Raw genomic sequence first — 16,963 nt, forward strand, 5'->3', positions numbered from 1 at the left:
CTGTTTTAGCATAGCTAGACTCATTTAAGGAAACTTGTTTTCGACCGTATGATCCTGAAGCCAGAAAGAGAGTTGGAGATTTGTGATTCCAAATCTTTGTTTCAATACAAGAGGAAACTAAGGCTCAGGAGGAGTTTAGAATTTACCCAAAGCCCCAAAAGGATACGGGCAAAGGAATCAGTCTCAGTGAAGGCGTCTTGCTTCCAACCTACCTTTGCCCCACTTGCCTGTCTGCCTCCCCCGAACTGAAGAATTCCTCTGGCAAAGGTATCTTCCTCTTCCCCTTTAAGAGAAGATCATCTCAGTTGACAAGATCTTGAAATTGTTGACAAGCCAATTGCATGTTTTTCTCCACTGCAGGTCCCGACAAAGAGCATCAGGGAATCCCGGAGGCTGGAAGGTGGAAGAGAGAACACGGACCCTGGAGTCAACCAGCACTGTGCGCCTCTGCACGCTCGTCTGCAGGATCAAGTGGATTGAATGTGATAACGCAAAGTGCCTTACACACAGTAGGACAAGAAATACCAGAACCAACTGTGGTCATCCGCAAGGCACCAGCCTTTCTGGAACTGAAAAATAATAACGGTGGTTAAAATAAATGTGTGTTGTTTTTTTTTTTTTAAATAAATGTGCATGAATAGTAATACAAAAAATGGGAAAGTCTAGCTTAGAGACTTGTTTATTTTATCTGGACACGAGTCTTTTGCTTATCCCACTGTAAACTGAGAATGGGTAAATGTTTCACCTCGGACACTGCTGCATATGCTGAGTATAGATTTTCCAATGCTTGACTTTCCATTAGAGTTTACTTTTCTGAGCATAATGCCTGAGGGGGCAGCCTGACTAATACATTATATGATTTGTGAGTTCACTTTTTAAAGCTGAGTTTAAAAGATGGGAAGTGAGATTTAGAAGGGAAAAGAATGAAGAGACTTAAATAGCAAGAAAACCGTAACTTCTTATGGCCTGTGGCCTCCGATTATTGTGATGTATTAAACTGACAATTTTCCAAACTTCTAATTTATCCTCATCTTTGCTCTTACTGACAAAAATATACTTCCATTGGAAAACCGACTGGTTCTTTATTTACATAGCAATTATATAGGCTGCAGTGACTACAGTGTAAACTTCTTGGAAGCAAGAGAAGACACTAAGTTTTCAAACATGGAGAAATGGAAATAATAGTGACTTTGAATATCTACTTGGCACCGGGTATGCTGCTAAGTAATAGTGAATGTATCATTTCCAAGCCGTCACCATTGCATGGTGAGTATCATTAACCTATGTCACAGATGAGACACATAGGGTCTGGTTGATTCACCCAAGACCACAGAGATGGTAAGGGGTGGCATCAAGAATCAGACCACCACTACCCGGCTCTGCTGGCCACACTGGGCTGCCGTCCTTACAAGAGGCAATGGAAATACATCTTGATTCAGCGTCAAAAGATGAGGTTAGGACCTAGGTCATTACTTGTGTTTAGAGATTAGTCAAGACACGCCACTTTCTGGGGTTAATTTCTTCATCTGTAAAATGAGAAGGCTAACACCATCTTCACAGGGTGTTAGGGGGATTAAATGAACCTCTGTGATCTGTGAAAGTGGTTTTTAAGCTGCCAAAAGGCAACATAAGAGAGGTGTTTGAGAGGTGGAGAGGCTGCCCTTCTCCACCATAACCACAGTCGCCCACCCACCTCTCAGCGCTGCCATGAGGAGTCACTGGATGCCGAGAGTCAAGGTCAACTCAAGCCCAAGCAGCGGCAGCAAACTCTGAATTGCTCGGAGCTTTGCAAATCTCAGCCACTAAATAAAACAGTGCTTATAAACTTAGCTTTTCTAAGGTAACTAGTGTAACTTTTAGGAGTTGCAGGAGCTCAGAGAGTATCTTCAGACTCTAGTTTGGGAAGTGAAGACTCAAATAGGACCGTCTTTAGTCAGATATACCCCATTAGATCTGTGAAGGACCACAGAGACTACGTGGACTCAAACCTTAGTAAAATGAGATCTAGTTGCACAGCTAGTCAGTAGCACGATTAGGACCAAGACTCAGGTGTCCTGATAATACATGAGAAGTCCTCAGCGCAGTGCCAGGAAGCACTCAACGCTCATCCATCACTATATAAGCCTCAATACTCCATGTGCCGTAGAATTCCCTGTGACCCCCATCTTTACAGTGGCCCCCCAAATAAGCAGGGAGCCTACCGGGAGACAGCCTGGATGTAACTTGGGCAGACCCTCTTAGTGATCAATCTGCTTACTCCTGTTTTGTCCAGTTTGGAGCAATCGTAACATGAGGGGCGGAAGCTAGGTTTGGAAAGAGGAGAGGAGGTGATGCACTCATTCTGAGCATTGGAGTCTGAGCAATTAGAGCAATTGGAGTCATTCGATGAATGGGGAAGCTGTCAGTGTCAATAAAAAGGTGTGTTATAAACTATTCATGGCCATATAAATTTAAAGCAAAAGAAGGAATGGTGGTGTTTTTCTCCCGGTGTTAATAAGCTGCAGCCTCTTGCTGGAGTGGCTTTTTACTTCCTGTCTTGCACTCAGCACCTGGGGGATTTGGTTTCAGAAATAATGAGTTAGCATTCTATTAATTACGTCTGATCTAATGGCCCTGAACCTCAGTGTTTGCTCACGTCTAGCAAGAAAAACGTAGTCCTTTCCTAAGAACATGAGATCCTTTCTAAATAAATTACGAAAGCCTTTCAATACCCTGCTTGTTCTTTTCACATAGTTGCTTCGATTCAGGATTATCTTAAAGCTGTGCTGGCCAGCTACCTGCTCTGTGTACTGTCCCAATAATTTACCCTTTGATTTCATGTTTCTTTCTAAAGCGTCAGAGCACTAGGCAAATATTACTCATCAAACAAACTGGTTTGATGATGTCCTACTAAATTTAGCCTTTTTTTTCCCCTTGTGGCTCAGTCACATCTATGTTCAGGGATCTGACCTACATGAGCTATGGGGATGCGGGGCCGAAGGGCCACAGTAGAGCATCCGGGGGGCAATCCGGGCTCCAGAGCTTCCTTTCTGGCCACCTACACCTTTCAGAATTTTCTTTGCCCCCGCTTCTCCCATTACCATTGCTTCCTTAGAGCTGTCCTGGGCTAGGCATCCGTCGGCACCTGCCAGGAGCTGTAATGGTTAAGGGCCCCAAGTGCAGCATTAGCTTGGAGGGTCGGTGCCTAACTAAATACAGTTTCTTTAGGGTCAACCTGAGGAACCTGCGGTCGGTGTTGGCCTCAGCCTCCTCCCGCGCATGGTCTGTGACTCTGTGTGGGGCCATGAGGTAAGAGTAGCTGCCTGTCAAGTCCTCTCTCTGTCACCGTCCAGACTCCCCTACCCTCCCTTCCCTCCCCCCCCTCCCCACTTATCCCCCTCCTTCACAAACCCACGAATCCCCATCCCAGGAGCTTGCTCCTCGGGGAGCAGCTGGCCAAGTGGAGGGAGAAAAGAGGTAGCAGAGAGGCTCCGACATGGCTCCTCTTCCAATGGTTTCAGCCCTGATGGGTTGTGAACTCAGTCGGAGACTGACCAGCTTTTTATCACCCTGCATGCGTCGGGAATGGTCTCTGCTGATAATTCCTGCTTCCGGTTAATGAAAGGAGAATTGGAGAGCCCAGGAGCTAAAGTGACGACTGTCTGGCTCCAAGGGTAAAACCACTTGTAGACGAAACGGAAGCAGATGGATCCCACAGCACTGATCAATGTGCTAATATTTAATCTGTTAAAAATTAACATTTGCCGTCCTCAGGTGAAACACACCTTGCTTAATCTTCTTCTCTTTCCTATTTGTCAATATTTCATCAACGCTAACTTTTAACTGGAAGATATTCTTGCTTATGGTTTGGTTTTCACAAAGGAAAGTACATTACAATAAAGTTTACCTGAAATGACTATCATAAGCACGATAGCAGGACATCACTTTATGGGGCCACTCCTGAGATCCCATGACCCCGGAGGTAAATCTGAGCCCAACATGACGGTATACCTCTTCCATCTGTGGCTTTATCTGCTTCCAGTGCAGGGCTTTCTTGAAATAACTACGATAATTAAACAGAGAATTTCTAGACCCTCTAGATTATATGAAGATAGATGCTAAAGGTTACTTAAAAAGATTTTTTTAATGTTTGTTTATTTTGAGAGACAGACACAGAGTGGGAAGCGGAGGAGGGACAGAGAGAGAGGGAGACACATAATCCAAAATAGGCCTCAGGCTCTGAGCTGTGAGCACAGAGCCCAACACGGGGCTCGAACGCATCAACTGCAAAGTCATGACCTGAGCCAAAGTTGGACGCATAACCAACTGAGCCACCCAGGTGCCCTGCTAAAGGTTACTTTTGAGAGGGGAAAAGTTTTGTGGATTAATGTGTCTAGGTGACTACCCAGCCTTTGGCAGAGCTTGATGGAACGAATGCACCTGACAGCAGACTCCACACTGCCCCCTATCCCACAACCTTTTAAAACAAGCAATATTGATAAGGAAGAGGCAGTAGAGGGGCAACTGGGTGGCTCAGTGCGTTAAACTTCCAACTCTTGATTTTGTCTCAGGTCATGATCTCACAGTTCATGGGTTCGAGCCCCATGTCAGGATCTGTGCTGACAGTGCAGAGCCTGCTTGGGAGTTTCTTTCCCCCTCTCTCCCTGCCTCTATCCCACTTGTGTGCATAGTTTCATATGAGTGCTCTATCTCTCGCTCTCTCAAAATAAATAAATACACTTAAAAAAAAAAAAAAAAAGAGGCAGTTGAAAGCACCGACTTCCAATGGAAGGCTCAGAGGTTCAAAACTGACTGTCATTTACCATCTGTATAACATGGGACAGGTTATTTAACATCTCTCTTTCTTCATTTGTAAACATGAGTATTAGTAGTATTTGTCTCTCAGGCCTGTATTGAGGATATGATTTTACACACACACACACACACACACACACACACACACACACACACACAGAGTTACAACAGTTTGCTTGCTACCCAGGACTGCACCCTCAGCTGAAAAGAAGACTTCTTTTTCTTTTTTCTTTTTGAGTGGGGAAGGGGCATAGAAAAAGGACAGAGGATCCAAAGTGGACTCTGGGCTAATAGCAGAGAGCCTGATGCAGGGCTCAAACTCACAAACCACAAGATCATGACTTGAGCTGAAGTTGCACACTCAAATAACTGAGCCACCCGGGTGCCCCTGGAAATAAGACTTCTTAGGTGCCCAACATGGCCCCGAAGCCCTCAAGGTGGGGTGCTTCCTGGGGCGCCTGGGTGGCTTAGTCGGTTAAGCGTCCGACTTTCGCTTAGGTCATGATCTCGCGGTTCGTGGGTTCGAGCCCCGCGTCGGGCTCTGTGCTGACTGTCAGCTCCGAGCCTGGAGCCTATTTCAGAGTCTGTATCGCCCTCTCTCTCTGACCCTCCCCTGCTCACGCTGTCTCTCTCTCTCTCTCTTTCCCCTAGAAATAAATAAAACATTAAAAAATTAAAAAAAAAATAAAGGTGGGGTGCTTCCTACTTCCACTGATCTTTCTCAACTGGCAATTATTCCACACATCGAAAGCGTTTCCCACCAATTAGCTATCTCAGCGCTAAAACTTCAGTTCCCTTCATTTAGCCAATTCCTTATTCCCAAAGGCAAGTCTTCCTTCTGCCCCAGGGAATGCAACATTTCCCATAATTTCTTCCATTTTTCATTATATCTTTGAGGTGTTACTTTGCTGATCAAGAAAAGTGGTTTTGCTTACAACTGGGTGTTTGCTCCAATTTAAATGGGAAATCCTAGTTTTCTATCTCATTGAATAAGGGCTTAGGGATCCTAGGCCGCTACGTAGTATAAAAGGATCTTATGCCATTGCATTAAAATGTCCATAAGAGATTAAAATATTAAAAATAAAAGTATTGTCATAGCTTCATTTACTTTTTCATTCTGCAATAGTTACTGGACACCTAAAATTAGCCAGGAACTTAGAGCAAAAGGAATGCAATGGGGACTGTGGAATGGTGCAATGGTCCTTCTCTCTAGATTTAATAATCTGGTGAAGGAGACAGATCGACAGGCAGATGGATAAATTACAGGTGCTATCAACAGCAATCACTATAGAGTAGGCGATAGTCATATGAAATCGTAGGGGGATGGGAGAAAGAGAAAGAGACTGTTTAAGACATAGAAATAACACGTTCAAAGGCCCTGAGGTATAAGCATGCAAAGAACATTCCCAAGACGGAAAGGGAAGTGATGTTGTATAGCTAAAACAGAAAATAAAACCTGGAATACGGCAAGAGATCAGGCTGGAAATGGAGGTGGGAGGCTTAATGTGCTTCAGGCCTCATTCTTCTCATCTCAAGACAGGAAAGTTCTAGTGGTAGATATAAAATCCTTCCTGACTTGAGTGACACTTAACATCACCCACAGTCCCAAACAAGTGCCCTCATCCCACTGCAGCTGTGTAGCGGGGCAGCTGTTTTTCATTAATGAATCTGAAGGAATAATGCAGTCTGAGTCGTGTTTTCTTTGCGAAGCTTTCTTTGCAAATCAATTTTTCTCCAAACAAGCCAGATAAGTTCCTTATCAAGAAATGGATTCCAGCCCCTTAAGAAGAAAGACGCCTTCCCTGAAAAAAGACCAAGGTGTCCAAAGAGGGGAATTTGTCCTTCCTCAGCCTTTGAGTAGTTCTGTCATTTGTGGCCAACGAGCACAGAGAGTACAGTAGTAGGAATGCCATCAATAAGACTCCACGGCAGGCCCACTTCGCCCAAGGCCATCCGTCCAGCAGGTGATTGATAACATGGATCTGGACAACAGAAAGCTGGACAACGGAATGCGCTAGACTTCAGCATTCACTCCTAGGACTGTTCTCAAGGGATTGTGTAACATTTTTGTCTTTTAACACTTCAGCCACGTGAAGTCATCATCTTCATCATCATCCTCATCATCAAAATAATAATACTTACTTTTGAAAGCACTGTGTGGAATAGGAAATGTTTTATATACATAATCCTAGTCAAGCTCTCCTGAGAACCCATTGAACTAAGATTTTCTTATTCTTTATTTTACAATGGAAAAAGCAAGTGACTCACCATGAGCCTCTTAGTTGGTCAGTGACCCATGATAAACCAAGGAATCTTTGGATTTGTTCTGTTGCCAAACAAAACTATGAAGACTGTAGCATAGGGGTCATTGACAACAAGGCTCAAATAAAGATGAAAATTTGACAGTCCTGGCTCCTCTTCTCCACTTGTCCCTTGTATATTAAGTGTTTATGTAACCAATAATCTCAACTCTCAACAGCAGAAAGTCAATCTTTATACGGAACCTAATATTTCATTACCCCAAACATAGCACCAAAAGATCATTTTAGAAATTATTTCAGCTACTGCATCCTCATTTTCCCTTCCAAAGATGGAAACCCAGTGTATGAAAACTAAAAACACTGTGCTGAGTGCTTTTGCATGAACTGTCTTGTTTTGTCCTGTTAAAAACAAGACAAGAGGCCCAAAATGGAAGTGCCTATACTAAGCCCCACATCACCAAACAGAAACCTGGCTTAATCCAATTTCAGCTCTTTTAGAAATGAAATCTTAAGCCAGTCAAGGATCACCTGATCAGCACTAGGTAGATAATGTGCCTGATAGACTCCTACTATCCCCTAAAAGAAGGCAATTTAGCAATAACCAACCAATCTGGCTTCTTCCTGCTCCCTTCTGCCTGAAAAGTCATTCACTTCAGAGCTTCTTTCTACCTGCTAGATTGGATACCAGGCAATTCAAATCATTTTTTGCTCAAATACACTCGAGATTTTTAATACATCTCATTTTATCTTTTAAAAGTTCTTAAAACAGCCTTATGAGGCAGATACTGACTCCTGACGCCAATTTCTAGGTACTGAAAGAGTTGAGACTTGCCCATGTTTTCCTAGCCATGAAGAGGTGTAGCCAGAATTCAACTAAGGCACGTCAGTGGCCAAACGGTGCCTGTGCTCTTCAAGTCCAAAGTCCCCTCCCACACACACTGCCCCCAGTGGCAGGGTTCCATGAAAAATAAGGGCAGCCGGTGTAATCAATGCAATCTCAAGGTTATGTGTGCAATTTCCAACTCAAGGTTGTGGGCATAGAACATCGTGCACTGGACGTTTTAACAAGGATGACAATTTTATTACAGGCCACAGAGATTTAGAGAAGCAGTGAAATTGCACCTGAAGACCTGCTCTCTTCATATTCAAAGAGATGCCCACCATTGGGTAGATGGATTGAGCTACTTTACTAGTGATAAAGATGGAAAGACCTCCAGGAACCTTTCAACTTGCCAGCCCAGTGATCAAGGCCTTATATTTGCAAGATTTGGGAGTGCAGAAAAAAGAAAGTGAAGTGGCCCATACAGGGATCAAATGTAAAAATCTGTGAATGTTAATATGTACCATTAATTAGTCAAGCAAACTTGCCAAAATTGCATGGACATCAAGTGTATGTGCACAAGAGAAAGCAGTTGCCCAGCAACTCTTATAATGGAAAAGAAAGGGCTGTTCATTTGCACATTCTATTGTATTGTTTGCCAAGTAGCGTATAGAATTGCCCCTGTATTCAAAGCTGGTCCCCCCCTTAGTGCTGGCAGCACAGGGGTGAGCCCTGGAGGAGGCTGCCTTGAGGCTCCCACTCTTGGCCCCTCTCTGGGCCTTTCTCGGCCCCGGGGGCTGCCAGCAACACTCTGTACCCTGGGGGACTCAGAAAAGGAAAGAGACAGCACAAGAGTTTTGATATGATCTTAAAGAAACTATCATCCCGTTGGATAGATTTTCATTTCAAATAAATGTAGGCCCCAATTTTAGATGATCTTACTGTGCTCTTTTCAAAAACTAAAAGTTAAAAATAAAACCTCAAAAAGAATCCTACCACCATTTACACAAATCGTTATTTCAATCTGGCTATTGTTTTCTTCCACCAAAGGGTACAAAGCAATTACTCAGAGGGATAATTATGGCCACTGGAGGGACTAAGGACCTGAGCCCCCTCCAAATTCGTTCCCCAAGCAATCTGCTCATAATTACCAAACTCAAATCATGAGCATGACGGGCCCAAAGTCAAGTTGGAGATAAATGCAAATAATATAATAAGGTAAAACCTGATATGCTAACATAATAAGGTAAAACCTGATTTGTATTCGTGTAGTTGTTTTTTAAAGATACTATGAGCCATTTGCCAGCTTGTTTAGAAAGAAATAAGAAGAGACACATCCAATGGAAAACAGGGAATGAGCTCTGATGTGATTTAAAAAAAAAAAAAAAAAAAAGCATGGCTCTTGATGCAAGTTTTGAGATCTGAGTTGGAATTCTAGCTACTGACATTACCTTCCTCAAGTCACTAGCCTGCTCGGGGCCTTGGAATTCCCACCTGCCAAATCCTAACACAAATGGAACTGTTTAGGGTGAAATAAGGAAATAACAGGAGAAGCACACAGCAAGGATCTATCACCATTTGTTGAACCTGAATCTGAATATGTAGGTGGCCGGTCCCAGAGGCAAAATCCAGGCAACTGAGTCATAGAGTTACAGTGTCACATGTGGAAAATAGCAACTCCTTTATCAGGTACAACGTGATGTCCCATGGTTATAAGCAACATAAGGCACTTCTTTGTGTCAATGAGAGAAATAAGAAATATGTTGCAATTGTTATGAGATACAGGTAAACGTTTGGGCAAGACCAAACTATAGAAGGTACAAGGGAAACCTACCAAGATGCCACAATGGTTTCCCTGAATTATCAAGGAAAACTGCAACATCTTGAAGCAGCGTAGCAACAATTTCAAGAATGGCTTCAGCACATGAATATGCCCATGAAACTGTGCCTTAGTCCAGAACTCTGACCTAGTTATGCTTTGCTTTCTGTGCTTGAAAGAAAAACGTGTGATGTGAATCTCTCTGCAACAATTGATATTACGTCTTACTGGAGAGCTTCCTCCCTCTACTATGTGAAATCTTTTTGTGCAAATGATCACCCTTATTTTATCTTCTGTATAAATATAGATCTTCTAGTATCTCATCTGTTCTTGACTACTCAGTGCCACCCCCAGTTACTCAGGAGCCCCAAGAACAGAGAACTTCCTCAGCCTGAGCCAGGGTCCTAAATAAGCAGCCTTAGAAAGAGCTGGGCCGTCAGACTCAGAAGGATGTAGGTTTGAGTCTGGGCTCTGACAGGGACCAGCTATGTAAGACTAGATGAGTTGTTAGTAGAAGTCCAACCTCTTTATCTGTGAAATGGGGATAATAATTGGGAATTGTTAATAGATAATAATCTATAATAATAGTGCAGACCTAACAGTTCATAACTTAGAGGAGAGAATGCCTGTAAAGCACTGAGAACAGTAAGCATCAGTAAATGTTAGCTCTTACCACCCTCATCCAGAGACCAAGAGGGAGGTGCTTACACGAGACCAGTCCACAAACCCGTCTATTCTGCTCTTCACACCGCAGCCAATGTTAACACTCCATCCCAGGTTCATTGGGGCTGCAGCCCTCCAGGCACAGCAGTGTAACAATATCTACTTAGAGGGAAATGAAAAAAGAAAAAGAGGGAAAAAAACCACCTGTGTGCTTTTTTCCTTTTTTGTTTTTTGTTTTCCTTTTTTAAAATGTTTTATTTATTTCTGAAAGGGGGGGGAGAGAGAGAGAGAGAGAGAGAGAGAGAGAACGTGAGCGGGGGAGGGTCAGAGAGAGAGGGAGATACAGACTCTGAAACAGGCTCCAGGCTCTGAGCTGTCAGCACACAGCCCAACGTGGGGCTCGAACCCACAAACTGTGAGATCATGACCTGAGCCGAAGTCGGACGCTTAACCGACTGAGCCACCCAGGTGTCCCTGTGTGCTTTTTTCTTCTCTTCTTCATGATTTCTGATGGGGTTCGTAAGAGTGTAATCAGAGAATAAAAATACACATTGATTGATATATTCTTTTCTTTGTGCCTGAATCTCACTGCCACTGATTTCTACAAATCCTGAAATTAAGAAGCTACAAGTCGGCTGCAGAATATTAATCCCATAGAGATTTCATGGGTATCAGGAAAGAGCAGAAAGCAAGAAAATTAATTAATTAGCCTCAGGCACCAATCAAATAATGCCATTAACTTCTTACCTAAATAGGCTGGGACTTAATCACAAGCTATTATTGGACACTAATAATGTATAATGGTATCTGAATTTCAGAAATGCGACCACTTATATGAAGAAGTCAGCCTTGGTCAAGACTGTGGACACTAATGACATTCGGTCAAATGGTTTTGAAAAAATATTGACAGAACATCTTATAAAATATGAAGCCAACACAGAGAAGCTTTAAAGGAGCTAAAGTAAATTCCTGGTTCCGGACAGAACTGGCACAAGAGATTCTCTCTGCTCCCCTAGGCTTCTACCAGAACTGCCATGGCCTTGCAGACCCTGATGCAGGTACGAGGAGAAAAGGCGTGTTTGAAGGGCTCTGACGCCCTAGTTCGCTAACTCTGTTGATGGTGGGGAGAGGGTTGCCTTGGCTGCCGGGTTTTCTGGACCGTGTGCTGCTCTCAACTTGGAAATCTACTTTGAGCATCCGGAACCCTCTGTGGTTGACCAGGGAAAATGGAGAAAAGGGAAAGAAGGGAAGGCTGGAAACTCAAAGAAGAAAGGGACCCCTCTGGGGGAGGGGTCCTCCCATGTGCGCGCGCGCGCACACACACACACACACACGCTTTTGTACAACGGGATTCCGTGTGGTGAGGACTAAACATAAGATATAAACACTGAGTGGATTATAGAGAGCAGAATGCCTTAATGATATTGGAGATGGTTAGGGAGACGGTCTCAAGAAAAATCATGTTTTCAGTGAGCATCTCAAGGAGGAAGCAAGAGTTTGCGAAAAGACCAGGTGAAGGTGAGAGTTTGGGAAGAAGAAAGTACTCAATGGGGAACCATCAGAGTGAGCAAAGGGCCAGGGGCGCGGAGAGCCTGAAGGTGACTGGGGCTGAGGAATGAGGTGGGAAATCTACGGTAGGGAAGAGCCGGGCAACGTCTGCAAGGCCAGGGACCAAACCCCGAGGAGTTGAGTGTGCTTTTACAAATGTCTGTGTTTGAGGGGGCGCCTGGGGGGCTCAGTCAGCGAAGCGTCCGACTTCAGCTCAGGTCATGATCTCACGGTTCGTGGGTTCCAGCCCCACGTCGGGCTCTGTGCTGACAGCTCAGAGCCTGGAGCCTGTTTCAGATTCTGTGTCTCCTTCTCTCTCTGACCCTCCCCTGCTCACACTGTCTCCCTCTCTCTCTCAGAAATAAATAAAACATTAAAAAAAAATTTTAAACAAATGTCTATGCTTGGGACAGAATTTCTCAAGAATTTCCTGTTCCCAAGACCGGGAGCGTGCATTTAGCCAGAACATCCATGTGCTCTGATATCCCTCAGGAACACGAGCAAGTGGATGGGCAGAGGGGGAGGAGAGTCAGCAATTACGACTTCACTAAAGTAACATTTATCCTCGGTTACCAACAAAAAGAGAATCTGTGGCATTTGTTGTTCTCTGCCTGGCATTACTTGATTTGGGCTGTAAGTCTTAATAGGGACTTAAATGAATACCGAACCCTCTAATTTTCTAAAATTGCAAGGTAAGTGTTTAAGAAAGAGATAAAAACAGGGATTTAGTCCTTTTTGTTTTTTTCTGAGCTTAACCTTAAGGGTGAGAAAAATCCCTTCCTTCACATCTCCACACCCACACAGAACACTGGGCTGGTGCATGACCAGGGCTGCGCTGGCTGTGTTTTTCCCGCGGGACACACACCACGCGGGAACCTGTGAGTAAGGCCCCACGAGGGGTTGTGTTACAGACTTGGGTCTTTGAGATCCAGGGTAAAAGCAACTCCGTTCCAAGTAGAATCTCCAGTTACTGGGAATGAGCAAATCTTGTCGGGGGGCGGGAGGGCGTGTTGGGGGCAGAGGAAGGCGGTATGGCGGGTGCCAGTCTGCCATCCAGCTCCAAGGTCATGGGATTTCCCATCTCCTCCTTTTCCTCCTCCCCCTTAATCTCTTCCTGCTCTGGTTTCTCTTGCAGAATCTCAAGCCTCGGCCCCATCTCATGGTTAAAGGAGCAGCTCCAAAATAGGGACGCACTCGCGTGGAATTAGTTTGGAGGAAACTTATATTCTATTAATTCTAATGAACATTTTCTCAAGGACTCAGAAAGATCTGATACGTGCTCTCTCTTCCCATAGCTAATAGGTGGGGGTGTGTGGCAGTTCAAGGTCTTGCACCTGCTACCAGGCTCTAAACACTATCCTTGGTGAAATGTCTTCATTGACCATCTCTACAAACCTAAACTACTATTGTGACCATTTTACGGATGAGAAAACTGAGGCACAGGAAAGCCAGAGGTTTCCCCAAGTGTCAAAGCTAGTAAGTGGTAGAGCTGAGACTTAAAGCTCTTAAATTAAGTCTGTTATGAGAACCCAGAAACTTATCACCATGTTATAGAGCCTCCCAGCAGAAAAAAAAATCCATGAAATCTCCCAGATGTAGAAAATAAACCAAATTTTACGGATAATTTTTCTTACTAAGTTTTTAAAATTTTAATTCCAGTATAGTTAACATACATTGTATTAGGCTCAGGTATACAATATAAGATTCAACAGTTCCATATATAACTCAGTGCTCATTAAGATAAGTGTGCCCTTAACCCTTGCACTATTTCACCCATCTCCCCAACCCCTTCCCCTCTGGCAACCCTCTGTTCTCCACAGTTAAGGGCCTGTGTTTTGGTTTGTCTCTCTCTTTTTTTCCTTTGTTCTTTTGTTTCTTAAATTCCACAGATGAGTGAAATCACATGGCATTTGACTTTCCCCGACTGGTTTATTTGCTTAGCATCGTACTCTAGCTCCATCCGTGGTGTTGCAGATGGCAAGATTTCATTCCCTTTTATGACTGAATAATATGCCATAGTATATATATGTATATGCCATAATATATATACAGTGGTATGTAATATACATATATAGTGGTGTATATATATAGATAGATATAGGCACACACACACACACACACACACACACACACACACACACCACTTCTTCTCTATTCTTTATCCATTCGTCTATTGATAGATACTTGGGCTGCTTTACCAAAGCCTTCTGAATGCAAATTAGTTACATGGGTAAAGGTGGTTTACTGTGTCTTCCAAGATTTCTGCGGAAACCCACCCTACTATTTATCCAATGTCCGAAATAGACGTGAGAGGTAAAAACACTGTTTCTACATACCAGTTCTCTGGCTCGCGGTGTCTGAACTACTGGACCATTGTCCGCTTTGACCTTGAATTTCCACCTCTGTTCTTCCTGAATCACCAACCTCCTCACCGCGACCCTGCAAAGTCCAGCAGGCCGTGCTGACGTGTACTGAGTCACAGCACTAACTACCCCTCTGTCCCTCTTCTCTTAGCAAACAGGAGGACTATCGGCTGCAGCCGAACACCCATGAGGTTGTGTGACATTCCGTGAGGGAAGATCCTAAAGTAAATACTGCAGGATTCTATTCTACAGCACTGTTTCCAGACTGCTCAGCATGTCACATTGCCCTGTAGAGCCGGGAATGCAGAAACAAAGGCCTCCAGTGTCGTTTCCGTTTGTAAGGAGACTGAATTAACGTTGCCAGGGAAACAAAACCAAAGTTTCCTATTAAATTTACTTTCAGCTTATGCGTCACACCTCTGCAGCGTGACTGAAACCCGATAAGGGAAGAAAACTACAGTTCTTTTATTAATGCCTCTGAAGGCACGTATTTCCCAGGTGAAGATAATCCACAGGAGAATAGATTCGGACAAGTCTCACCATAAAGTGATTTGACTCCACTCAGATAGTAGTAGATGGTGGAAAAAACCCTGTAGAATCACGCACCGTCTGCACTTCTGTCTGTAACCGCAGGAGCACACAACCCAGGGATGGCTCTCGTCTCTTTCCTGTGGTCAGTTGCAGCCGAAGGTCTGTGAAGATGTGTGTAAGCCGACAGCATGAGAAGGGGAAGACCACCGCACCCGGTGCGGTGAAGGAGGAGGCCAGATGGTCAGATGGAGAGCGGGAAAGTGGAGAGAAAGAAGCAAGTCATGGATTCAACTCAGTTAAAAAGGATGAAGCATGGTTTGAGGAGGGAGTCGATCAGCTGACTGACGTAAAACAATAAAGAAAAAAACAGTTTAGCAGCTGGATCAGACCAAACCAGGTGTCAAGAGATGATTTGAAGGAGCCTATAGACGTCACGTGCATGAGGTTGTATCTACACAGGCATGGGCTCCTCCTCCCTTTGCGAAGGCTGCTGCCATCTTAAGAGCAAACCTGAGCAAGCTCTCTGCCGATTGCTCAGATGTTAATGTGTACACACTTCCAGTGGCCGGTCAAATCCCAGGCTTCATTCATCATCAATCCCAAGGGTCTGTGAAGTGGTACACATTTCCCAAATCTCAGCTCAGACATCACTGTCCAGGGACATCTACCCCAATTCTGCAGACTAGACTTAATCCATGTCATACTCTGTCAATGCTTGGCTGTTATTTTCTCTAAAGAACTTATAGTTAGAAATTACATAGTTCAATGATTCTTTTTTTTTTCTTTCTCTTTTTCCTTTGCTAAATTGTAAGCTTCTTGAGTGTACAAAGCAGGTTTGTTCCCACTAAGCGTTCTGTTTCAAGTTCCTGCACAGACCCCAGCATTTAGTGGGTGCCCACCTTATACTGTTCACTGGGTGAACGAATGCATCCTAAACAGATATGTTCAGAAGGTAAAGAATCCACTCCATGAGGAATAAGGAGAGCCAGCAGGCAAGGCCATCAGGAACCCATAGACTCACAAGTGAACTCCTGGCCGAACTCCATTCCCGGAGAAGCACGCCCTTCCACACAGCACAGCTCAGAAGTTGGATCAGACAAAAATCTGTATCTAGGAAGAGTTTTTGTCATGGCCTTATCTGACATACAATTCAGTGCCTGGCTTTTCTTGTTTGATTGTGGGAGGCTTTCCAAATGAGATTCTGAAAAACTTCTTAGGGATTTTGGTATACTAACCTCAGCCGAGGATCGCTTGTATTTCCCATGACCAGAAAGATTTGGGCCTCATGAGTAAACAGCCTCTTGGATCAGTCATGAAAGTCATCTCAATAGCACCGAGATTCCTTAGCAGCTTACAACTAACTACTGACCCAGCTAACACGGGGAGTTAGGATGCAGCTTCCTCTTCCCCTTGCAGATTCTATAAATGTCCTTCCTGTTGAAAACAAGTAGTCAGAGGCAGAGAATAGTGACTACACACATTCTCTTTCTGCAACTGCAGGAGAATTCAGAATTACATCTAGAGCCTGTGAGGAGGCAGCGGACCATGTACTCAAGACTCATTACATAAGCTCTTTGAGGCACGTTATTTTCAATCAAAAACCGTTTCATTCATTCGTGCTATGTCATTTGTAATACAGAGTAAGTAAGGGGGAACGTGTCAATAAATGCCGGGGGATACCAGAGAATGGCCACGGGTAAGTTGATAAGACCATAGTTAAGCTGTGCCTTCATCAATATCAAGAAGTGCATGAAGGAAGGACTGGTTCTGACAGATTCTGAGCTCTTGGGGCTTCTTAAAGCAGAGAATTTCCTTAGAAGAAGCAGAAGGAAGGTTGAGTCAGAGGAAGTCAGACCTGAATACTGGTTTGGCTGCTGAACTGTATGATCTTGGGCAAATTATCCACATTTTTTGAGTCTTGGTTTCCTTATTTTAGAAACGGAGATAATAATATTTGCTTTCCAGCACCATTTCAGGGTTGGAACTAATATTCAGAGAGATGCCACACTGGTGTCTGGCCCATAGTAAGTTCTGTCATTCATTCCATTATTCCACTGGATGATCTCTCCTCATCACCCCCCTCACTTCTCCATGTTTTTCTGATGTCCGTTATCGTCCTGGACCAACCCGTGTGTCCTATATTCATGCTCCTGTTTTTCACGTA

The 16,963-nt window shown here is 44.0% G+C and overlaps 1 protein-coding gene across 1 annotated transcript in view; it reads left to right on the forward strand.

Moving 5' to 3' along the window:
• Nucleotides 1-594, forward strand: part of LOC120238251 — a 16,790-nt gene extending 16,196 nt beyond the window's left edge. The window contains exon 4 of the mRNA XM_039241899.1: nt 361-594. Coding sequence (XP_039097830.1) covers nt 361-593 — 233 coding nt within the window. The 3' untranslated portion in view covers nt 594. The remainder of the gene's footprint in view (nt 1-360) is intronic.
• The last annotated feature ends 16,369 nt before the right edge of the window (nt 595-16,963 follow it).

This window comes from Hyaena hyaena, unplaced genomic scaffold (assembly GCF_003009895.1).
Source record: "Hyaena hyaena isolate Hyena2069 unplaced genomic scaffold, ASM300989v1 scaffold_201, whole genome shotgun sequence".
Taxonomy (NCBI): Eukaryota; Metazoa; Chordata; class Mammalia; order Carnivora; family Hyaenidae; genus Hyaena; species Hyaena hyaena.